The sequence below is a fragment of the Natator depressus genome, chromosome 7, assembly GCF_965152275.1.
Source record: "Natator depressus isolate rNatDep1 chromosome 7, rNatDep2.hap1, whole genome shotgun sequence".
NCBI lineage: Eukaryota > Metazoa > Chordata > Testudines > Cheloniidae > Natator > Natator depressus.
In genome coordinates, this window is record NC_134240.1 from 48455197 (window position 1) to 48478919 (window position 23723).

General features: G+C 58.9%; 1 protein-coding gene across 2 annotated transcripts in view; it reads right to left on the reverse strand.

Annotated features, from left to right (window-relative positions):
• Nucleotides 1-501: 501 nt before the first annotated feature.
• SEMA3F (semaphorin 3F) overlaps nucleotides 502-23723 on the reverse strand; it is a 106785-nt gene continuing 83563 nt past the window's right edge. Inside the window, exons 7-19 of one of the 2 annotated variants that reach the window (XM_074958352.1) lie at nucleotides 20291-20384; nucleotides 17350-17469; nucleotides 11693-11832; nucleotides 11021-11135; nucleotides 10226-10295; nucleotides 8560-8704; nucleotides 6956-7178; nucleotides 4958-5046; nucleotides 4318-4359; nucleotides 3643-3800; nucleotides 3223-3290; nucleotides 2892-3025; nucleotides 502-2642 (exon numbers count right to left, since the gene is read on the reverse strand). In XM_074958352.1, coding sequence (XP_074814453.1) covers nucleotides 2184-2642; nucleotides 2892-3025; nucleotides 3223-3290; nucleotides 3643-3800; nucleotides 4318-4359; nucleotides 4958-5046; nucleotides 6956-7178; nucleotides 8560-8704; nucleotides 10226-10295; nucleotides 11021-11135; nucleotides 11693-11832; nucleotides 17350-17469; nucleotides 20291-20384 — 1857 coding nt within the window. In that variant the 3' untranslated portion in view covers nucleotides 502-2183. The remainder of the gene's footprint in view (nucleotides 2643-2891; nucleotides 3026-3222; nucleotides 3291-3642; nucleotides 3801-4317; nucleotides 4360-4957; nucleotides 5047-6955; nucleotides 7179-8559; nucleotides 8705-10225; nucleotides 10296-11020; nucleotides 11136-11692; nucleotides 11833-17349; nucleotides 17470-20290; nucleotides 20385-23723) is intronic. The other variant, XM_074958353.1, reaches the window with a different exon arrangement.

Genomic DNA, 23723 nt, shown 5'->3' on the forward strand with positions numbered 1-23723 from the left:
GGCCCCCTGCTGAACCCAGGGCTGAGGTTGGCCCCTAGTGGTGACCCCGGGCAGCACAGGCTGGGAGCAAGGGAGCCAGGTTAAACCCCAGGCTCGGTCTCTCCCCACCAATTAACAGCCCTTTTGGGCAGGTGCTTTGAGCACAGGCCTTAAAACTCCCACGGCAGTAGCAGCAGCCAATGCCTGCCCCAGGCACCTGGAGCCCAATTTGCCTCCTCCCCCAGCTCCCGGGGCAGTTTCGGAGTCCTGACTTAAGCTGTGGGGCAGAGGCACTGTTGTAACCCCCCCCCCAAGAGGTAGCTGCATTTCAGCAGTGGGTGAAGTGCCCCTGTCAGTCCAGTTTGCAAAGCACTCTGGGGTCTGCCAGGGTGAGTGTGGCTGTGGCCACTAAGCCTAGGGATTGAATGCAGGCAGCGCTGTCAGCCAGTCAACCCCTTCCCACAACCCCTTTTTTCACCCCCCCATCCCACTGGCCCCCTCCCCACATACACTCTGCTCTAGCTCCCAATCCCCATGATTGGGTCAGTGTAGCTGCCAGAAGACCCACTACTCAGCTCTCGCACACGGCCCAGGGTAGCAACCGGGCGCCCCAGGACTTCACTACCCACAATGCCTCACAACTCAATATTGACCCTTCTCTCTCCCCCTGCGCCCCCCCCCCCCCATCATGAAGCCGCACAGCAGAGAGGCTGGTGTTGCCAGGTCCAGTGGCAGTGGGGCCATGGCTAAATAAATAATGAGAAGTAATCAGATGGGGAAACTGAGGCACAGATAGGGGAGTGACTTGCCCAAGGTCACTCAGTAGGGGGGACCCAGCTGTCCAGGTACCCATTGCCTGCCTCTGCTCCCCACCTTGCCTGCTCTCCGCCTTGCCTCGCTCCATCCCCCTACTTGCTTTGTCCTTTCCTTACTTCACCCCGCCTGCCGAAAGGAATTCTTCCCACCTCCGAGGGGGGGGGGGGTGAGGGGGAGGGACGAGTGTCTGCCCCATCCATTCCACCAGAGAGCAGCTTTGGCCCCTATGCCCAGTCTCCCTAGTACCCTCCAAGGTGCCACCGCAGCAGAGCCCAGGAACGGGCGTGCCTGCTAGGTGCAGCTGGCACCAGAGGAGCGCAGCTGCAGCTGACATCCTCACCCCTCCTGCTTCCTGAATCCCTGATTTAACCCGGCTGCAGAGCCAGCTTTTTATACCACTGCAGCTCCACCTCCTTGAGGGCATCACATCATCCACCAATCAGCCCAGGCTGAGCCTGTGATATCATTCCCAGCATACCCCTTGCAGGAGTGACGCGTGGCCAGCAGTGGGTGGAAGAGCCTGGCCTTGTGCCCTCGACCCCCATGGGGTTTAGCCCAACAATGGTGCCTCCCTGGGAATTCGAGAGGCACCCAGGAGTGACGTGAAACTGGGCATGCATGCACAATGGGTGCCAGGCTCCTGGGGACCCAGTCCCCTTGAGGGGACCACTTCCCTCTCTCCCTGCCAGTCCCTTCCTAGTCCAGTGCCAATAGGGGAAGGATATTGTCAGTGGCCAAGAAGTTCCACCCCCAGCATGGACTTCCCATTCCTAAGTCAGACACCCCCCCAGCTCGGACCCACCACACATCAATGCCCACGGCACTGGCGGGAAACAGACCAAACCCAGGCTCCCCAATGGGTCCCATGTCAGGGGGAGAGGGAACATGGCAGCTCTGCCAATGGCACCCCAGCTCAGAGACACCCCCTCCCAGCTAGAGAGAGAGAGTGGCCCCTCCAGGTGCCAGCACTCTGGCTTGGGATCAAGAGAGTGGGCAGAAGGTCCTGCGCTGGCTCATTCCTACGTTAGCATTGAGAGCTTCTGGTTTGATGAGGGACTGGGGGAGGGGATCTTACCATAGCCCCGCCCCATACTTGGTGCCTGCCTTTTATTTTACAGTACCGTAGACATTAGGAAGAGAAAAGGACAAGCTGCTGGCCAGGGTGCCTCTGGGAACCTGGCTATCTTGCCCAAAGGGCCATGGGGCAATAGGGTGGGACTGCATCTCCCATGGACTATGTACAACCTACAAATAAATACTGTCTTGAAAGGGAGTGGGGGACTGTGTGTGTATATATATATATATTTATATATATATTTATAGATATTTTTAATATTAAAAGGGGGGGGAAATATAGCACTGTTATTACAAAGTCCCTGGTGGCAGTTTCATGTGAGCTGGTCCACGTCTGGCTGGTGATTCCGGCGGTTTCGAGGCTTCTTCTCTTCCTGCAGCTCCTTGGCTTTGAGGCTGGCCAGCGCCTCCTTGTGGCTGGAGGCTGCATGCCGCCAGTAGCCCTGGCAGTACTGGTTGATGAGTCCCATTTCAGGCTGGGTGAGGAGCTGCACCAGGTCCTGGTAATGGGGCCCGGGGGCACCAGGGAGGCCAGCCCGCATGCCCAGCGCAGAGGTGGAGACGTCGCCGTCGGCCTGCAGGGCGGGCGCCTCCGACTGGAAGAGCACGCTGTGCACCGTCTCGCTGCTCAGCACGTGCAGCTGCACCTTGGCCACCGTGTGCTTGAAGTTGTTCTCAGTGGCTGTGCAGGAGTAGAGACCGCTGTCTGAGAGCTGCAGGGAGCGTAGGAGCAGCCCCTGCTCCGTCCGCAGCACCCGGCCCTCTGTGCGCAGCTGGACGGGAGAGAGGCCAAGGGCCAGAGCATTAGAACGGGCGAGATACAGTCGGGCATGGCAGGGGGTCATCAGAGGGCGGGAGGGGAGATTAGAGACAGGCTCCATGCAAGCCTCCCCCACTGCCTCAGTCCCAACCTGCAGCCCCCCGCTATGCCAGCCTGGCCCCCAGAACCCCGGCCCCAGACAGCAGGCAGTGGGCTGCAGGGCCTTTCCCTCCAGGCACCCCCCAGCGCCGCACCCTCCTACCTCTTTCCGCCGGTCACTGTTGTCCTTCTGGAGCAGCCACTTGACGGTGGCCTGCGGGGAGCGGGGCTGGCACTCCAGGAAGGCCGTGCTGCCCTCCACCCCGTACTGGACAGCCTCCACCGTGTTCTTGTTGGCTGGAGTGGGGCAGAGGAGACGGGAGGTCGGACAATGGAATCAACACAACGCTGCGAACCCGACCCAACCCAGAGAGTTAGGAGAGGACATCTAATCTACATATTCCACATCTCGCCCTCTTTCTCCATCCCTCGTGTCCCAGACGTACCCGCCGTGTGTGTGAGGAGGGGCAGGGTGGCCAGCTGGCCCTACTCACCATTGGAGTTGTAGCCCCGGCACTGGCGGATGGGGTTGCCGTGTCGGACATCCTGGCGCCTGCTCCGCCTGTGGGAGGGGGAGAAGGCACAGATGGAAAATTGCTCACAGTCTCAGGGTGTCCCCAACCACCTGGGGCAGCCCCGTGGGTGGAGTTTGGCTGCAGTGTGCGGGGCTCGGTCACCCCCCTCCAGGTACCGCGGGGATTGGGGCTAAGCCCCAATCCTGCCTCTCATCGAAGATACAGAGTCCCCTGCCCCCCCACGCTGCCTCCCAGCGCCCTGTTGGCAAACCCAGCCAGTGAGTACGAGAACCCATGCAGGGCTCAGGGTCCCCCCGTATAAAAGCCCCTCCCTGTAGCACTGCTTGGCCCTATGCTGGGCCCCGGTACAACCGCCCCCACAGTGCGGCTGGCCCCTACCTCTTGGACGATGCTGAGTAGCGGGAGCAGGCCTTGCCGTCCCACGCGCAGTAGGGGTCCCTGGCCAGGCAGCAGTCGGCACAGGCCTCCCCGTACACATCGCAGCGGTGCAGGGCCAGGTGGGTCACGCCTATGGCCGAGGCCACGTACAGCTGTTGCTGTGGGGGGCAAAGGGGACGTGGTGAGATGCCCCCTTGCGGCAGACCCTGCACTCTCCCAGGTGCCAAACCCACCAGCTGGGAATGAGGAGGGGCTGCCTCTCTGAGAGCTCAGCGCTTGTCCGGAAATGGCCGGGAACTGCACCCTCCCAGCAGATCCCCTCTCCCCGGGGCTGGCTGAGGCAGAGCAAGCGGGTTTCTGGTATGCCCCGTGCATCGCCCACCGAGCCGGCCCCCTGGTGCTTCCACAAGCGGGGCTGGGCATTCAGATCTCTGAGTGGCCCTTCCCACGCCCACCCCTGCGAGTTAACAACAGAGCCCGTCTGAGCCCACGGGCCGCACTACGCGAGTGAAGGTGGAAGCCCCTGGGGATGCTCGGAGAGTCCCTGTCCAGCTAGGAACACGTGGAATCTCCATCCCTCCTCAGCAGGCGGGAGTGCCGTGGCTGGGCTGGCATCTGCACCAGGTGGGTGACCCCCGTGAGGACCCCATCCCCTGCAGAGCACCACCGGCTTACCCTCTTGGAGGAGATGGTCATGGTTTTGATGGGGGCTGGAACCTGGAATGAGAGCATGGGAGCACAGCAGTTAGTCTGGGTCACTCAGCCCCCTCGGAGCTGCTCCTGATCACAGGGAGCAAAGGGCTGAGACAGAGTCAGAAACAAATCCATTGGCACCAAACCCTCTCCCTGGAGCAGTCACACATGCCCCAGGGAGCCAGGGCTCCAACCCCGGCCCCTTAGCGCCGGGAACAGGCTGCTGGCACATGATCTACTGGAGCGCTCCCTCAGCAAGCTGCGGTAGCAGGGCTCTCATACTTCCTGTGGAGCCAGCCGAATGGCATGCTCACTTCCTGCCACTGACCATGCCGGAGGTCAGAGCCCATGGGACTGGGCACCTCATAGCAGCCGACGGGGCCCCGTGACACCCCCTACTGACACCAGCAAGTGCTGGATCAAGGCCCAGGTGCCTGCTGGGAAGCCGCAGATGAGGCTGCAGTGGCAGCCTGCTGCACATTGCCGCTGCAGCAGCGGGAAGAAGGGAGGTTCCCCGAGGCTGGGGGTGAGGGAGGGAGAACTGTCCCAGGCCATGGCGGGGGGGAGGGGGGGGCACAGCAAGGCCTGAGAGTGCAATGCACACAGAACCAGGAGACGTTACCTTGAACACTTCCACCTCCTCCAGCATCAGCTCCTCGGTCTCCAAGTCGTCCTTGGGGAGGACGATCACCTTTTGGACTGTGCCGCGATCTGCAAGGCACAGCCAGCACTCAGCGCCATGCGGGATGGACCCTTCCGCCCTGTCACAGCCTGGGGCGCGGGGCCGTGCTGATGGGGATGGCGTGGGAAGGGAGAGGCCACCCCGCCATCACAGCTTTATAAACACGCCGAGGCTGGATCAGCACGAGGCTTTTAGCCAGCACAGGACTCTGGGGCCTGGACTGAACCCCAGAGTCACGGCTTCATCTTCCCCAGGGGGATCCAGCTGCCCAGTGCCGCCTCAGGTGCTTGGATCTCTCCAGCAGCCGCTGCGCCTGGCTGGGGATCTCTGAGGCGAAGCCTCCGCTGGAGTGCCAGGGAGAGGCGGGGAGCCCTGCAGGCAGCACCAGCAGGAGGAACTCACAAAGCTGCCAGCGTCTGCTCTGATTTCGGTGTGGGCCCCCAAGATGGGCCCCACGCACGTGGGGTGCTGCAGAACATGCTGCTCCAACGAACACACGCACATGGCACCGGCTGGCCCCTCAACCGTGGGCCGCCCAGCACTTCACAGCACATGCCACTGACTGGGGGTGGGACAGGCCAACTCCCGTCACTCAAACCAGTTGCCTCTGGGGGGCAGTGCGCGGCGGATGAACAGAACATAGCTGCGCAATGCAGAGCGAGGCTGGTCTGGGACTCTGATCCTGGGCCTGGGGAGAGCTGGCTCGCAGGCAGGGCTGCCCAGGCAGCGATGGGGAAGCCCTGTCCCCTCCCCCACGTCCTGCTGGGCACCCCACCCTTGGCAGGGCAGGGGCACAGGTGTGGGAGTTCCTCGCTACCATCAAGTGCCGTTGGCGCAGTCGTCTCCATCCGGGAACCGGCCCGAACCCCCCACGCCATCCCACAGGCTGCTGCAGCCCCTATCCCCAGGGGAAGGAACAGCTGAGCTCTGGCGATTCGTTACACTGATGCTGGGGCAGGGAGGAAATTCCCTGGTGGGCGGGACAGGTGTTGGGAGGATTTGGCCAGGCTGCCGTGTGCAGGGGCGGCTGAGTGAACAGCTGGCCAGGAGGCAGCGCATTCGTTAGCTAATGGGATCTTTCTGGGTCGTTAGCATTCCCTGCCACCTGTGTGGCGGCGCCGGCTGGGCTCCCCGGGTCGGCTGGCAGCCAAGGGCACAGCTCCCTGAGAGGGGCCGAGGCAGCGCTGGCCGCTCTGTCACGAGCCCTCCAGTTAAACAAGCCCCTCTGCCTCCTAGGCTGGCTCCCTGGGGGCCTGGCACAGACCCTGCCCCCACGGCCCCAGATGACCCAGACCCCACATGGCCCAGCAAGTGCCAAGCTGCCCAGCACAGGGTGGGCTGGGATCTGCCCAGGGCGTCAGCCTGGCACAATCCCTCCGTGAGAGGTGGGGAACCAACAGCTAGTGCAGACCCTGCCCCACCTACAGCCCCGCTTGGTGCGGCCCAGTTCTGGTGGCTGAGTCCCTGCTGAGGGCACCACGTTCCCCATGCATCCTGCAGGACAGCTCATGCCCCTGGGCATTGTTCACGCCAGGAGCCTGGGGGGGCCGAACACTCACCTCCAGATCCCCCCACCCTCCCCGGCTCTGTGCCAGGCTGGAGTCACCACAGGGCACCCACTCCATTCATCCTGAATACACAGCCTGGCCTGGATTGCTGCACCCCCGGAACGGGCTCTGGGGCAGCCCCTGGGTGGGGGGACTCCAGATGGAATTCTCTGCCAGGCTCCTCTGTCAACGAGCTGATCGTCAGCTCTCACAGTGGCCAGGCACGTCTGACGGGGAGAGCGCGGCAGGGCAGCCCTGGCAACGCTGACCTGGCGAGTCGGCCCAGAGCAGGACTAAGCTCCCTGCCATGCCCAGTGCCAGGCAGCAGGCCCTCCCACATGGCTTGTGTGGGTCCATGGTGTGTGTGTCTCCAGCGCACGTCTGCGGGTACCTGTGCCCAGGAAAAGCACCTCATAGCGCCCGTCGGCTGCGTCCACCTGGTCCACGGCCACGGTGGTGAACTTGTAGTGCACGTTGCTGCGCACGACCAGCGGCTGGCGGTGCACGGGGTACACGGCATGGTACATCAGCGGGTGCGTGCGCATGAAGTTGATCACCTCGTCTGGGTAATCCTTGGTCGACTTCATGGAAGGGGTGAAGGTGCCTCCCGGGCACTGAAACACAGAGCGGGCAGGCTGACCTCCCTCCTCTCGACCACGGCCCGGCCTCCCCCTGCTCCCCACCCCACGACCTGTCCCCCCCTCCCCACACCCAGTGGCCTGGCTTCCCCATGCCCCACCCCGTGGCCCGGCTTCCCCCCACCCCACCCCATGATACCGCCTCCGCCCAGTCCCTTGAGGCATGGTCCCTCCGCCGCACCGCAAGGCCCGCCTCCCGATGCACAGCCCCCCCACCCCAAAGCCTGGCCTGCCTCCCAATTTACAGCCCTCCACCCCAAAGCATGGCCTGCCTCCCTATGCACAGCCCCCCCACCCCACCACATGGCATGGCCCCCATATGCCCCCAGGGCATGGCCCCCACCCCACCCATCCTGCATGACAGCTCATGCCCCTGGGCATTGTTCTGCCCATCTCTCCCTTCCTGAAGGCATCGGCGCACCCATCCTGCAGCCAGCATCTGGTGCCATGAGACCTCGACCCAAAGCAACATCTCATGTGTGCCCCCCTTTGAGGGGAGCCTCTGACTCCTTCGTTCCCCACCGTGCTGCCCCTGTGACCTGCCCCTGCCTCTGCCCAGGCCGGAGGTTGTGGTACAGGGGGAGCCTCTGCCCTGGCAGAGCAGGCTGCGTGCCACTGGTGCAGGGGCTGGCAGAGCCCTGGCACAAGGCCAGCATGGGACCAGCACTGGGCTGAGCGCCCCACACATGGATGCCCTCTCCTCGCAGCAGGTGGCCAGGCAGCCACAGGGCCAAAGTGCCCTTTCCCCAGTTCCCTGGGCCCCTCTCAGTCCCTGGCCTCTCTGCTGGGAAGAGGGGCTTGAGGGTGTTCAGAGTGGGGGGGATCCCGGCAGGGGACCCCAGCCCACCCAGCGATAGGCTGACAGGGGGCTGATCCCAAGCCAGGCTAGGCTAGGCGGAGCCCAGGCAGTGGTCAAAGGCTCTACGGGCCATGGCCAGGCCTGGAGCCAGTCAGCTCCCCACAGGGCTGGGCAGTGCCAGCCCCACTCCCTTGGCACTGAGTGCACTATCTCGTGGCCCTTCCCTCATCCCCCTGCCCAGCCCCCCAGCCCTGGCAAGGTGCATCCCCTCATGGCCACAGCCTGTCTGCCACCCCCTGGCCCTCCTGGGAGACACCAGGGGGAGTTGCTCTAGGCCCTTTAGTGAGGCAGGTCCCAGAACTCCTGGTGAGGAAGCATCAGAGTCTCTGCACAGGGGCGGTCCATGCCCAGACACACACAAACTGGCAGGCACTCTGTGATTGTGCCCCTGGCCCCACACCTCCGGTGCCCATCACTGCAGCCATCCCCAGAGGACCCCCGTTCCCCTGCTGCCTGCCCTGGCTGGGTGCTCTGGCAGGAGGCCCCGATTGTACTTACGGTGCCTGGGCGCGGATAGGGCATCTTGCCCGTGTATGGCATCCACTGGTAGTTGGGTCCCTCCTTGTGGGCGAAGGGCCCATTGAAGACCATGCGTATGTCAGCCATGGAGTACACGCACACGGCGGAGCCTTTGAACACGGACCTGAGGTGCGGGGGAACATCACGTTATCTCCAGGGGGCACCTCTGACAGACCCACCCTGAACCCATGCCCCGCCCTGCCCTGCCTGGCAGGGATCCTGCCCAGTCAGACTGGGACAGCACCTCAAGCTCTCTGCTCATGTGGGATCCAGAAACGCTCATCCCAAACGTGTGTGAGGGGCCTGTTCCCAGGGTGCCAGGATCCTAGCCTGGCATGGGGGTGTCCGGGCACCACTGGCTGTGAAGGTGATGGCACAGTGATGCCCGGACATGTCCAGCAAACAGCGCCACCCAGCTGCCTGTGATCCTGGATCTCTGCAGAGGCAGATCCGGAGGGATCAAGGTCCTCAGTGGCTGCCCGGCATGACCTCTCCAGCTAGGACTGACTCAGTGACGCCAGCTGGCACACCGCAAGGCTGCCCACATGTTTACTGCACCAGCCTGGGCGCCATGATTCCTGGGTTACATGCCAGGCTCTGCCGCAGGACTGCGGTGTGACCCTGAGCCAGTCGCTAGCCTCTCTGTACCTCAGTTTCCCCATCTGTGAACTAGTGCGTGCCTCCCTGCCGAGGGTGGGAGTGATCCTTTCCGGGGCTCTGGGTGACACTGGGTGAATCCCCAGTCGGGCTGGGATCCCCTCCCCTGGGGTAGTGCGAGACCCCCCCGACACCCCTGCCCCCCTTCAGTGATCAGCTGGATGGGTGGGGCAGGCTTCTGTGGGAGGAAAGAGACCCCTTTGCGCACACGAAGCCCCGGGGAGCATGTGGCTAGATAGGGAGTGCCAGCCCCAGGCCCATGCCAAGATGGGGCAGAGCCCAACGTTGCCCAGGCCAGCACCCGGCCCTGCGGGGTTCCCAAGGTTGCGGAGGGAAGCCGAGAGGGATCCCCACTCCTGGGCCTGGTGCAGGGAGGAAAGAGGGAGTCTCAGGCCATGGAGCCCCTCCTGCCTGAGCTAGGATTGTGCAATGGGAGGCCATGCTGGTAGGGGGGTGGGGGTTGCCAGGGGGAGTGGGGAACAGGGCCCAACAGGGCACTGCTCTCACCTGGGGGGACCTGACTCTGAATCCTCCCTGCCAGCGATGGGATGGGCCTGACTCTGAACCCTTTCTGCCCACGCTGGGACAGGCCTGAGCCAGAACCCTCTCTGCCAGCGCTGGCATGGGCCTGACCCCAAACCCTCTCTGCCCGTGCCAGGACTGACTCAGAAACCTCTTTGCCCATGCTGGAACAGGCCTGACCCCAAACCCTCTCTGCTTGTGCTAGGACAGGCCTGAACCAGAACCCTCTGCCTGTGGTGGGACATGCCTGACCAGCGTGCCCTGCGCCAGGAGGGTTTGCCCCCGAGTGTGATACCCCCGATATCTACTCCCCTCCCCCCAGAAGCCCCTGCATGTCATCCTTGGGCTTCAGGGCCTGCTGCAGTGCCTCCCCCTCCGCTCCCATGGGGATGCACTCACTCAGCAGGGGCTGCACCCAGCTTGGTCCCCATGGAGACCCATCCCCAACCCCTCCCGGTGGGCTCACCCAGAGGAAGCGAACACGGCGTAGATGATGGGGTTCTTCATATCCTGGGTCTGCTGGATGAACACGTCCTCTGAGGGGAGAAGAGAAAGCATCAACAGCCGGGGAGACGCCCTAGAGCTCTGCAGGGACTGGGGGACACAGGGCAGATGGAGAGAGAACAGGGGGCGTTGCAGGGAGCGTGGCAGAAGCGCAGCCTGTTGGGGGGCTCCCAGCTACTCCAGTCTCTCCCATCAGGGGAGAGGCTGCTGTGGGGACGAGGGCAGGAGTGCTGGCTGTGGGGGGAACATCCGGCTTCGCCCAGGGCACTGTCGCATAGGGGATGCTTTGGCTGCAGGGCGTGCACCAGTGGGAAAGATGCAGGCTGGGGACAGTGCCCCTCAGGAACCAGGGGAGCCTCTGATCTAGGCAAGCAAAGCGCAGGGAACCAGCTGGCAATGGGATGGCGCGTCCTGCTCCCGGGTGCAGCCCATCCATCACGTGCCACGGCAGGCGCTGACAAGCTGCTGGGGACTGTGCTGCCTCCCAGCCTCTGCCGAGAGCGACTTCGCTGGGTGCCTCCGGAGAGGCTCCTGGCTGGGTAGGAAGGCCCCTGTGAGCTCCCCAGGAGGCGCTGGGGACCCAGATGTGGCGCTGCCCTGTCACAAGCGATGCCCCTGCTCAGAGACGCTGCAGCCTGCAGTGACTACTCGGGCAGCACAGAGGTTCTGTCTGCTACCACCTCTGGGGTCTGTAGTCAGCTGCTGTCCCACCCAGACACCTCGTTGCCCGGCGTGCCCCCTGCCCACCGGCCCTTACGGAGCTCATCGAAGTGCGTTTCGATCCCGTCAGGCCCTGGAACGGAGCAGATGAGCCGGGCTTTCAGGAACGTGCTCCATTTATTGACAAGGCAGCAGTGACCTCCGTCGTCATTCTAAACCAGGGGGGAAAATACCATCCTCAGGCACCCGGGGGCAACCAGAATGTGAGCTAGGCTCGTCCTCCTAGCTTGGGCTTCCCAGCAGGGGGCGCTGTGGGGAGGGGCAAGAGCACTGGCTGTTGGGGGTTCCCCAACTACTCCAGCCCCAGCCTCCCCCAGCAGGGGTTGCTGTGGGGAGTGGGACAGGGGGCATTGGTTGTGGGGGAGCTCCCAGCTGCTCCAGCCCGAGCCTCTCCCAGGAGTGGGCGCTGTGGGGAGTGGGACAGGGGATGCTTGGTGTGGGGGGCAACCCCGTACTCCAGCCCCAGCCTGTCCCAGCAGGGGGCACTGCGGGGAGGGGGCAGGAGCGCTGGCTGTGTGGGGACACTGCTGGTCCCCAGCTACTCTATTCAAATCCCATCTTCTCCCTGCAGGAGCTCAGTCTGTGGGGGACACTGCTGGTATTCCAGGCCCAGCTGGGGGCACTGTAGAGAATGGAGCAGGAACTCTGTCTGTGCGGGGAGCTCCCAGCCACTCCCAGCAGGAGGCGCCGTGGGGAGCCAGGTACATACCAAGCAGATGCGCCCGATGCGGGAGTAGACAGCAGGGCTTTGTGGGGCATCAGCCGATTTCTCCCGGAAGAAGAAGTAAAGCTTGTCGTCATTCCTTTCGGCACTGTCTGGGATGAGCTGGGCGTGAACAAACGCTGGGTCTGCAACCAGAAATGCCAGCGCTGTAAGCCTGCCCTGCAATCTACTGAGAGGCCAGTACGTGGCCCCGCTGCCCCCCCGGCTGGCAAAACAACATGTGAATTTGTCAAGGAACACCCTATGGCAATACCCACACACAGAGCAGTTAAGGTTCTGTGGCTTTGGAATGCTCAGCAAGGCAACCTTAGTTTTCTCTTAACAGTTTTTAATGTAATATCCTAAGTTTTTAGCTAGCAATAAAGCCCGTAAAGTGGAACTAGTTAGCTAGAGAACTCCCTGCCTTTTGGGGGAATGCACTCCTAGCCAGAAGCCTCCAGGGCCTTCCCACAAGTCCTCCCAAAGGATAGACAAGTTCTCCTGCAAATGACCAGGAAGGACTCCACAGCACAAATAACTGTGGGATTTGCTGCAGGCACATGGGTGAGTGAAGACACCGTAGCACAGCTTGGGCCTTGCAGTGGGGACGCTCAGACCCAGACGAAGCTAACCTGGCTGCTCAGACCTAGCTGCCAAGCCCCCAGGCTAACTGCAGCAACAACATATCCTGTGACCAATCCCATGGAAGCCAGGGGGACTTTTGCCACTGACTCCGACAGGAGCATTGACTGTGGTTAGGGCGACCATGGTTAACCATCTGGCACGCATGTTTCACTGAGGCCATAATGACAGGTTTCAGAGTAACAGCCGTGTTAGTCTGTATTCGCAAAAAGAAAAGGAGTACTTGTGGCACCTTAGAGACTAACCAATTTATTTGAGCATGAGCTTTCGTGAGCTACAGCTCACTTCATCGGATGCATACTGTGGAAAGTGTAGAAGATCTTTTATACACACAAAGCATGAAAAAATACCTCCCCCCACCCCACTCTCCTGCTGGCAATAGCTTATCTAAAGTGATCACATTGTAAGGAGAGTGATCACTTTAGATAAGCCACAAGTACTCCTTTTCTTGAGGCCATAATGCAGACTGATGCCCATGCATTCTCACTGGCATGTCTCATACCATACGTCAGTGGCCTACCCCCACTTGTGCCAGTGCTCAAGGTGCTGTACAAAAGTCTGATGATTTTTTTTCTTAATAATGAGAAAAGTGTATCCCCCCTCAGCTCCCAACTCTCCCTGGACTCCAAAATGGCTTGACAGTGTTTTGCTCAAACGTTTGGATATCAATTCACATGAAGGAGCCCACGCTTGGGAAATTTCAGCCCTGAAGTTCCAGCAATTTTCGAGCAACTGGAAGCAGGAAGTTAGAATGGAAACTGTTTGGCAGCTGGAAGTGGAGTGACCAGTGCTGTTCCTGCTAGAATCTCTGTCCATCATCAATCAATATGCCTCCAAGCCCACGGTGACAGCTCTGCCTTCTCAATTGCAGCTACTGTGCCCAGAGGTATAATATGATCGCTCCAACTTCAGTTTACTCAGCTGTCACTGCTGCTTTGTCACAGGTGCAGGTGCTACTGGGAGAAGGCCAGGCATACTTTCCACCAGGGATCTCCCTCTGTTGCAGCAGGGAAGGGAGGGAGAGCAGGAGAGAAATGTTCTGGATTGGTTATTGCAGATGATGGGGTTGACACCCCATTCCCATTCAGACCCATCCAACTATTCCCATGCAGAACCATCTATCCCTCTATACCAGAGGTGGGCAAACAAAGGCCAGTGGGCCACATCCAACCCGCAGGACCCTCCTGCCCGGTCCCTGAGCTCCTGGCCTGGGAGGCTTGCCCCCAGCCCCTCCCCTGCTGTTCCCCCTCCCCCACAGCCTCAGCGTGCGCAGCGCAGTTGCAGAGCCGTGGCCTGACCTGGTGCTCTGGCACCGCCAGCCACTGGTGCTCCAGGCAGCGTGGTAAGAGGGCAGGGAGCAGGGGGGGTTGGATAGAGGGCAGGGAAGTTGGGGGTGGTGGTCAGGGGGTGGGGGTGTGGATAGGGGGCGGGGCGGTCAGAGGGCGGGAAACAGGGGGGTTGGATGGGGCAGGGTCCTGGGGGGGGGCAGTCAGGAAGGAGAGGGGGGGTTGGATGGGGCGGCAGGGGGCAGTCAGGGGAGAGGGGTCTGGGGGTGGTGATGAGACAGGGAGCAGGGGGTGGAGGATGGTGTAGAAGTCCCAGGGGAGCCATTGGGGGCGAGAAGGGGGTGTGTGGGGGGTCGGATAGGAGGCTGGGGCCTGGCCACATCTGGCTGGTTGGGAAGACACAGCCTCAATTTTGGAAACCCAATGTGGCCCTCAGGCCAAAAAGCTTGCCCACCCCTGCTCTATACAGACCCTTCCATTGATCCAGACCCACATATCCCTCCATCCTCACCCATCCAGTCCCATACAGATCTATCTATCTATCGATCCCCACACCCCCTCTATCTATCTATCTATCTATCAGTTTTATTTGTTCTCTGTCCTTTGCTGTTTCTATTCCAGGACTTGGCTCTGCAATACTTGAGTTTGTGTGGGCACTTCCCCCAGACCCCACATGGGTCTTCAAGGGACTCCCTGTTCCTTTGGTAAGACCCTTTCGTTGAGGTTCACATGCTGGGAGGGAATTCTTGTCCTTGCCTGATGAAATGGCCACCACTTCTTCTGGGTTTTACCAGGTCTGAAGGTGGCTGAGGACATAGTGCTGCTGATTGGTTGTCCACTTTCCAGGGATGGAGCCATGAGGGCTTGGCAGCTACTGGGTTGACTGGCCTGAATTTTGGCGAGTCTGGGTGCACATCTGCAAGTGTCTCAGATCATGCACCTGGGGCAGATCTCACACTTTCAGATCACTGTACCAGGGAAGGGCTGCCCTGGCAAAACAGGTCAGGGATGCTTCAGAGTTCCTCCTCAGCTCCAGCACTAGCCTGGTCCTTCAGTAAGAACCCCCTTCAGCAGGGCACTTCTATGTCACGGCTGAAACTTTGACCCCCGTCCTAGGCAACGGCTGGTCTTAGGCAGCCATGTCCTGTCTGTAGCACTTCCCAGTCTGACAGGTTCTCCTGCTCAATGAGGACAACGCCTTTGAGGGGAGAATGCAGCCAGATGCCAATTGCTTTGCTCTGTGTCCTGGGAAGATATCAACCTTCCGATTTGTTTTCCTCCTGGGTTGCATGGGCCACAGGAGGTGAGGCTTTCACAGCCCCAGTCTGGGCTCTAGCTCAAGCTGTAGCAGCTCCTGGTTTGAGCTCTGGAGGTCCCCAGGCCAAGATGGTGGCCATCCCATTTGCTCTTCTGGTATTTCCAGTGCTCACAAGCTTCCCAAGCAGGGCACCCAAGGACTTAGAGCCTGGTTCTGGCCGGCGCAGAGGGGAGCAGCAGTGGAATCTCTCTCTGCTCCCAGTGGACCAGCGATTGCGCTCATCCATATTCTGCACAACTGCTGAGGGAAGAAGACGGGCCCAGCCTTAGAACTGCCCCCCGGCACCAGCATCGCCGCAGCTCCACAGCAGGTCGCTGCGTGGGAGGCCTTTGGGATGTCTAGACCCGCTGTGACCAGAACCAGGAGGCTCGGCATTCCTGCTGGGGCCCTCACAGCGGTTTCCCATGGTGGGAGTGCCTGAGAAACTGGCAAGGAGGCAGGCAGGCAGCACCTTTGCGGTGCCTGCTGAAGATGGAGTGGGCCAAGCGTGCATTGATGGGTCTTTGCAGAGGGATCTCTTACTGCTGGACACACACCCAGAGTGGGGATTGCTGCCTACGAATGCCCCCAGCCGTGAGCGGGTTGGCGGCGGGAGCCCACTGTCGCGGGCTCTGCTGGCAGAGGCAGAACTGCCAGCAGGAATCAGAAGGGGGCAGATGTGCAGGTCTCAGGCTTCAGGGGGCCCTGGAAGCAGCTCAGAGGGGTGGAAATGCCCTGGCGCCAGGCTCTGAAGGAAGAGAGTGATGGCTCCCAGCACAGGGGCGGCATGGGAGAAGGCACAAAGCTGAGGGGGGGTGAAGGGAAGTTGGGGGCTTGGAGGGAAGTCGAGGAAAGTTTGTCGTTCACTTCACCCTGGTTAAAACGCACCTCGCCCGCTCCTGCCCTGAGCCCTCAGGGCTGTGACTTCACCAGCTCTGCCTGGCATACTACAGGCAAAGGGAAAACTGCACCCCGAGGCTGCCCCATGCGTGACGTTATTGACATAAACTGTAACCGTATAGATCATTGATGCAACCACTGTTATATATTTGCAGCAAATATTGTACAGAGGTTGTCATCTGAGGTGTCTATTAAAAGGTTATGATCTGTTGGTTATGATTATGCTATCTGTATGTGTGTATCATTTTTGTAGTTGAAGTTATGAATATTGGCTATGTACTTGTATCTCAATGTGTTTTAATTCTAAGTAGCCTCAGTGAAGCAATTGGTCAGCTTCTTGAGAAAGGACTATTCTCAGTAAGTGCCCAATCAAGAAACACTTAACTGACCATGGACTTTGGGAGACACCAATCCACATCTGAGCTTTCTGGGGAATGTTCAAACTAACATGTAAACAACGGCATCGGCCTGTAAAGAATGGAGTCATGCATGGACATGTGACTTGCCCATGTGACTCCAAATTCCATCTTGCTGTTGTGATTTTCCACAGTAAGAACAAAGGGGTGTCCTTCCACAGGGCAGAGGATATAAAAGGCCCTGGAAATCCCTCCATTTTGTCTTTAATCCTGCTTCTTACTTCTGGAGGAACCTTGCTCTGAACAAGCTCTGAACAAAGGACTGAATGACCCACCACAGCTGTGGATGTACTCCAGAAACTTGATTTGAACCCGCAGCTTATTCCATCACTGCTACAAGCCTGAACCAAGAACTCTGCCATTACTGTATGTAATTGATTCCATTCAACCAATTCTAGCTCTCATCTATATATTTTTTCTTTTATGAATAAACCTTTAGAGTTTAGATTCTAAAGGATTGGCAACAGCATGATTTGTGGGTAATATCTGACTGGTATATTGACCTGGGTCTGGGGCTTGGTCCTTTGGGATCGGGAGAACCTTTTTTTCTTTTAGTGGGGTATTGGTTTTCATCACCATTCATCCCTATAAGAAGTGGCACTGGTGGTGATACTGGGAAACTGTAGCGTCTAAGGGAATTGTTTGTGTGACTTATGGTTAGCCAGTGGGGTGAGACCGAAGTCCTCTCTGGCTGGCTGGTTTGGTTTGCCTTAGAGGTGGAGAACCACCAGCCTGGGGCTGTGACTGCCCTGCTCTAAGCAATTTGTCCTGCATTGGTAATCTCAGTCGTGTCCCACCAAAGCCAGCATCGTTACACCATGTACCTGGCACAGCCTTGCCAAGCTGGCACGAGGCCACAATTGCCTTCCACCGGGGCTAAGCCATGGAGATTCTCCTGAAACGCTGCAGGGGGTGGGGATCTCCAGGGCACTTGTGGGATGTGGGCCCCATCCTGGATGCAGTGCTCTTGCTATATGAGCCCCAGAGAAGCCCCAGGAATGGCAGGCCAGAGGGCAGCCAGGCACTGGGCTTTATACAGAGCGCGAGGCCCCTGGGCAGCATCCCATGTCCTGGAGACGCACGATGCCGGCCCGTCCCCACCCGCAGCTCCCCCAGACTCACCGTTCAGCCAGCGGGAGTTGTACTGGTCAGTCCTCATAGCCGTCTGCTTGCCCATGGTGCGGAAGATGGCTGCGTCCGTGCCCATGAAGTCAATGTAGACGCCAGCATAGAGCTCCTCATCTGTAGGTGGGAGGCAGAGGTCAGCAGGGACTGGGGTGTGTGGGGGAGCAGTTCCTGAAGGGGGAGCGTGTGGGGCCTGAGGACCCCCCAGCCCCTCCTCATGCAGACCCTTTGTCCTGCCCCCAAGCCCTGCCAAAAGGGGGAACTTGCGGGCGGTGGTGGTGCTGATTGGCATGGGGGGCTGGCTGATGCCCTCTCTCCACCAGGACATCCTGGGGCCGGGGGTGGAATGCAGGACACCACCATGGGAGCCAGTGAGGAGACGACTGGTGCCCACAACGCCCCAGGAGCTGGCAGGTCCTCGCTGCCCACATCCACTGCGAGCGGCACACGCCATGGGACAAAGACAGGGAGTCACAACCTGCTGCTCCTGCAACACCGGGGTCACCAACTTGTGCCACTCAAAGGCTGTCCAGGAGAAATGCCCTTTCAGCCTAGAGTGTATGGGCTGGCACGGGGCCCCTGGGTGTGGGGAGAAAGCCCAGGAGAGAGAGCCTGGGGCAGCCCTGAGAGCACTCCATCTCCCCTCTGGGGAGAGGGACCCCAGCTCCTTGTCAGCTCATAGACAGGTCTCCATTTCCCACATGGTGCCCGGTTGGCACTGTGGCGGGGGCACGGTCCCAGGTCTGGCTGCCATCCCCCTGCTTCACAGCTGCTCCCCAATGAACGAAGCAGTGCTGGGGCTGGCGTGTAAGGCAATACCTGTGCCTGGAGAGGATCAAAGGCAGCCGAGGCCCCGCAAGGCCTGGGGGCGGGAGGGGGTGGGGGGGATTAGCAGTAAGTGAGAGCTTTGGCTAGTGCTCCTGGGGGAGCCCGGCACAGCTGTTGCCCAGACAGGCCCGGGGACGGCAGGACATCGATACTGACCCGCATTATTTCACTGCTCCAACTTGGTCTCCTGCCCTTTGCAACCCCATCCCAGCCATCCCTGCCCCTCGCCACCCCAGGGGCAAAGCACCATGGACACCAGGGCTGCCATGCGCTGTGGCCTGGCACCTTCCAGGAGGGCGCCAGCAGTGCCCGGGGCTGCGCCTGATTAGCTGGGGGGGGGAGGGAAATAGGAAATGGGAGGTGAATGGGGAGAATAGGGACAGAAATAGGACAGGAAGTTGGGGTGGAGATGCTCCTAGCACATGGGGCTGACTCACTGTGGCCATTCCTACCCCAGGGTTGGATCTGACCTTGTTGAGGAAAGAGATGCCCTGGGGATTTTTCCATCATCTGTCGGTGGCTGTCGGAGCCTCTCCTACCCCATTTCCACTCTGTTCTACCTAGGTTTGTCCCACACCCAACACCGTGGCATCCGGGCGCCTCTTGCCATGCCACAGCCCTCCAAGTCCTCACATTGGGCCAAAGTGCCCCGTCTGCGTGTGTCTCGACCTGCTGCCTTCCCTCCCACACACCCGGACTGGGTTTGCTGGCCCCACAGCTGCTGGGCCCTGGACTCAGATCCCTACTTGGCTTTCTTGGGGGCAGCCACCTTCAGTAGAGCTGCAGAACGCCGCCAGGCTAATGTCTCCGGGGAGGGGGGAGCAGCCCCCCAGCAGTCACCTGCCCTGCAGTCCTAAACAGCTTCTCATCACCTCTCATTTTAACGTTGGTCTCAAAGCACCTAATATTTCCCTGGCATGCAACCAGCCCTGGCACTCAACTCAGATTGGTGCAGGTCCCTCCCCGGCCCACTGCTCCGCTCTGATGCGGCTGGGAGGGAGAGCAGGGGTCTGTGAGCCACCCCCACGCAGTTGTGGCGCTGGCTAGTTCAAGGGGGTGGGGGACAGCCTAGGGGAGGCACAAAATGGGAGCTCGTGGGGAGAGACTTCCCCAGCCTTGAGCAATGGAGAGTCATGGTGGAGCCTTGTGTTAGGCCAGCAGCATCTGTTTCAGGTGAGTGCCATGCCAGGTTTATGCAAGGGGAACCGTGTGTGCCGGGGCCGGGAAGAGAACAGCCGGCTCCCCAGGGCTCTGCTCTCTGGCTTGTCCCAGGCAAAGCCTGGACAGGAGTTCTGGAGCTTCCTCCTCAACCTGGACCCCAGCCTATGCACTTCCTGGTTTCAGCTCCCCGTAACCTGCAAGTGGCTGCTTCTCGCTGGAGTGGCAAGTTCGCATGGGTTGCAGTGCAGTGGTGTCTGCACAAGGCAGGGCTCGCCAGCAGCCGAGACCAGAGCAGGCAGCAGGCATTCTGTGGCTGTTGAGTTCCCCTGGGGGTTCCCTGGGCAGCGAGAGTGGTCGCGTGGCACCACTGGAGAGTGTGACCCAGGGTTCAATTGGTGGCAGCAGGGAGGACAGAGTAGCTCAACAAGACTCACACGTTATCTGCAGCGGCTGCATTCCCCGTGAGCCAACCAGCCAGGTCCCTCCTCGCTCCGGGCTGGAGCTTATGAATTAAAGGCCACAACTGGGTTCTGACATGCCTGGGCACCTTCCCAGTCTCCTGGTCCCTTGGGGGAGGGCTCAGGCACCTTCCTGCCCTGGCTCAGGTGGTTCTGGCGAGCAGCCGAGCTTAGATCTTTGGGCTCTGGTGCCCCCCGGGCCTTGGCTACTCCACCTTCACCCCTGCAGACATCTCCCCGCATGGAAACTAGGCAACAGCCCTGTCTGCATTTCCCCTTTGCTGCTCTGGCCCTTTCCTGGTCTTGTGCCTTGGCAATGGCTGACACCACTATACCCCTTTGCCCCTCTTGGTCTAGGTCCATCTATGGTCCTGGAATCAGTGCCGAGAACCAGCTGGGTGTCCCTCTGGAGCACCGCAGGGCCCAGCCAGAGCAGCCCCGGTCCCCTTGGCCACCTTGCAGTGCTGCAGTCGCAAGAGAGAAGGACTCACTTATCAAGGCTGAGACGCTGTCCACCTTGGGGTCATAGGAACACTTCCCTTTCCCTGATTCCAGCTTCTCCGGCTCCAGGTAGAAGATATAATCCTGGAACAGAGATATGAGGGAGCCCATTACACCCGCCCCTTCCATTTCCATAGGACAGAGGAACCCAAAGCGCTTTCATAACTCCACAGCGCTCACAAGCCTCACCTTACCCAGAAGTGAAATGCAGCCCCCTCTGGGGGGGGAGCATGGCAGCTGTTAGCAGCCCACAGTCATGCTGCACATACCGAATGGTAGGCAGTGAAGGAGAATGCTGGGTCCATTGGAACTGCAGAGGCAAAGTTAAGAGGCAGAAAGGAATTACCCATTGCCGAGGAGGAATCTGAGTGGGACACGGCGGTTATCACTTCTCCTCTGGGGAATTTTGTCATGGCACCAAACTCCAGCTGGGGCGCATCCCGGAGGCAACCTGGGAGCACCAGCTGAAACAGAATGTGTTGGTATGGTGGAACGGTGAGGGGCTGTTACTCCAGTGCTGCTGCGAGTGCCCAGTTCCCTTCCCAGCTGAGCCTAGACAAAGCTCTCAACGGCACAAGCCTCAGGTTGCTCAGCGATCGCCCCATCACAGCACCTGTCCTTCTGTCTCTACCATTAATCTCGCTGGAGTCAGTGGCTGGGCATCTGTGGTAGTGTGGCCCCAGTCTGGCCACACCTTTGTCCTGGCTTTCCATGCAGAGTAGCATTGCATGCAGGGTTATTACAGTAGTAAGAGCCACAAGCTGACAACTCTGTCATCTCGCCTAAGCAACGGCACCTCAGCCACGCTGGGGGCGCTGACCCAAAGCTAAAAGGGCCTAATCATTCATTTTTAATGGGCAATCTGCCATCCAAATATCAACCAGGCCTGGCCCTGCTTAGCGTGTGAGAGCAGAGACAATCAGTGCCCCTGGCATGTTATTACAGCTACAGAGTGACTGATTTGCAGGAATGCTGCTGGTCATCAGTCACAAGGCTTTCGATGGCAGCCTGGGTTAGAACAAAAACAGAAGCAACCACAGCTAGGGCCCGTCTGAGTGGCTGCTAAGGAAATGATCTTCCAATACAAGCAGCAATGAGTTTAAAGCCTCCACAGTCATAGAATCATAGAATATCAGGGTTTGAAGGGACCTCAGGAGGTCATCTAGTCCAACCCCCTGCAGGATCAATCCCCAACTAAATCATCCCAGCCAAGGTTTTGTCAAGCCTGACCTTAAAAATGTCTAAGAAGGAGATTCCACCACCTCCCTAGGTAACGCATTCCAATGCTTCACCACCCTCCTAGTGAAAAAGTTTTCCCTAATATCCAACCTAAACATCCCCCACTGCAACTTGAGACCATTGCTCCTTGTTCTGTCATCTGCTATCACTGAGAACAGCCTAGCTCCATCCTCTTTGAAACCCCCCTTCAGGTAGTTGAAAGCAGCTATCAAATCCCCTTTGAACAGGGGTTTGGACTAGATGACTTCCTGAGGTCCCTTCCAACCCTGATATTCTATGATTCTACTCTTCTGCAGACTAAATAATCCCAGTTCCCTCAGCCTCTCCTCATAAGTCATGTGCTCCAGTCCCCGAATCTTTTCTGTTGCCCTCTGCTGGACTCTTTCCAATTTTCCCACATCTTTCTTGTAGTGTGGGGCCCAAAACTGGACACAGTACTCCAGATGAGGACTCACCAATGCCGAATAGAGGGGAATCATAGAATCATAGAATCATAGAATATCAGGGTTGGAAGGGACCCCAGAAGGTCATCTAGTCCAACCCCCTGCTCGAAGCAGGACCAATTCCCAGTTAAATCATCCCAGCCAGGGCTTTGTCAAGCCTGACCTTAAAAACCTCTAAGGAAGGAGATTCTACCACCTCCCTAGGTAACGCATTCCAGTGTTTCACCACCCTCTTAGTGAAAAAGTTTTTCCTAATATCCAATCTAAACCTCCCCCATTGCAACTTCAGACCATTACTCCTCGTTCTGTCATCTGCTACCATTGAGAACAGTCTAGAGCCATCCTCTTTGGAACCCCCTTTCAGGTAGTTGAAAGCAGCTATCAAATCCCCCCTCATTCTTCTCTTCTGCAGACTAAACAATCCCAGCTCCCTCAGCCTCTCTTCATAAGTCATGTGCTCTAGACCCCTAATCATTTTTGTTGCCCTTCGCTGGACTCTCTCCAATTTATCCACATCCCTCCTGTAGTGTGGGGCCCAAAACTGGACACAGTACTCCAGATGAGGCCTCACCAGTGTCGAATAGAGGGGAACGATCACATCCCTCGATCTGCTCGCTATGCCCCTACTTATACATCCCAAAATGCCATTGGCCTTCTTGGCAACAAGGGCACACTGTTGACTCATATCCAGCTTCTCGTCCACTGTCACCCCTAGGTCCTTTTCCGCAGAACTGCTGCCTAGCCATTCGGTCCCTAGTCTGTAGCGGTGCATTGGATTCTTCCATCCTAAGTGCAGGACCCTGCACTTATCCTTATTGAACCTCATCAGATTTCTTTTGGCCCAATCCTCCAATTTGTCTAGGTCCTTCTGTATCCTATCCCTCCCCTCCAGCGTATCTACCACTCCTCCCAGTTTAGTATCATCTGCAAATTTGCTGAGAGTGCAATCCACACCATCCTCCAGATCATTTATGAAGATATTGAACAAAACCGGCCCCAGGACCGACCCCTGGGGCACTCCACTTGACACCGGCTGCCAACTAGACATGGAGCCATTGATCACTACCCGTTGAGCCCGACAATCTAGCCAGCTTTCTACCCACCTTATAGTGCATTCATCTAGCCCATACTTCCTTAACTTGCTGACAAGAATACTGGGGGAGACCGTGTCAAAAGCTTTGCTAAAGTCAAGAAACAATACATCCACTGCTTTCCCTTCATCCACAGAACCAGTAATCTCATCATAAAAGGCGATTAGATTAGTCAGGCATGACCTTCCCTTGGTGAATCCATGCTGACTGTTCCTGATCACTTTCCTCTCATGTAAGTGCTTCAGGATTGATTCTTTGAGGACCTGCTCCATGATTTTTCCAGGGACTGAGGTGAGGCTGACTAGCCTGTAGTTCCCAGGATCCTCCTTCTTCCCTTTTTTAAAGATTGGCACTACATTAGCCTTTTTCCAGTCATCCGGAATGATCACGTCCCTCGATCTGCTGGCAATGCTCCTACTTATACATCCCAAAATGCCATTGGCCTTCTTGGCAGCAAGGGCACACTGTTGACTCATATCCAGCTTTTCGTCCACTGTAACACCTAGGTCCTTTTCTGCAGAACTGCTGCCTAGCCATTCCGTCCCTAGTCTGTAGCAGTGCATGGGATTCTTCCATCCTAAGTGCAGGACTCCGCACTCATCCTTGTTGAACCTCATCAGATTTCTTTTGGCCCAATCCTCTAATTTGTC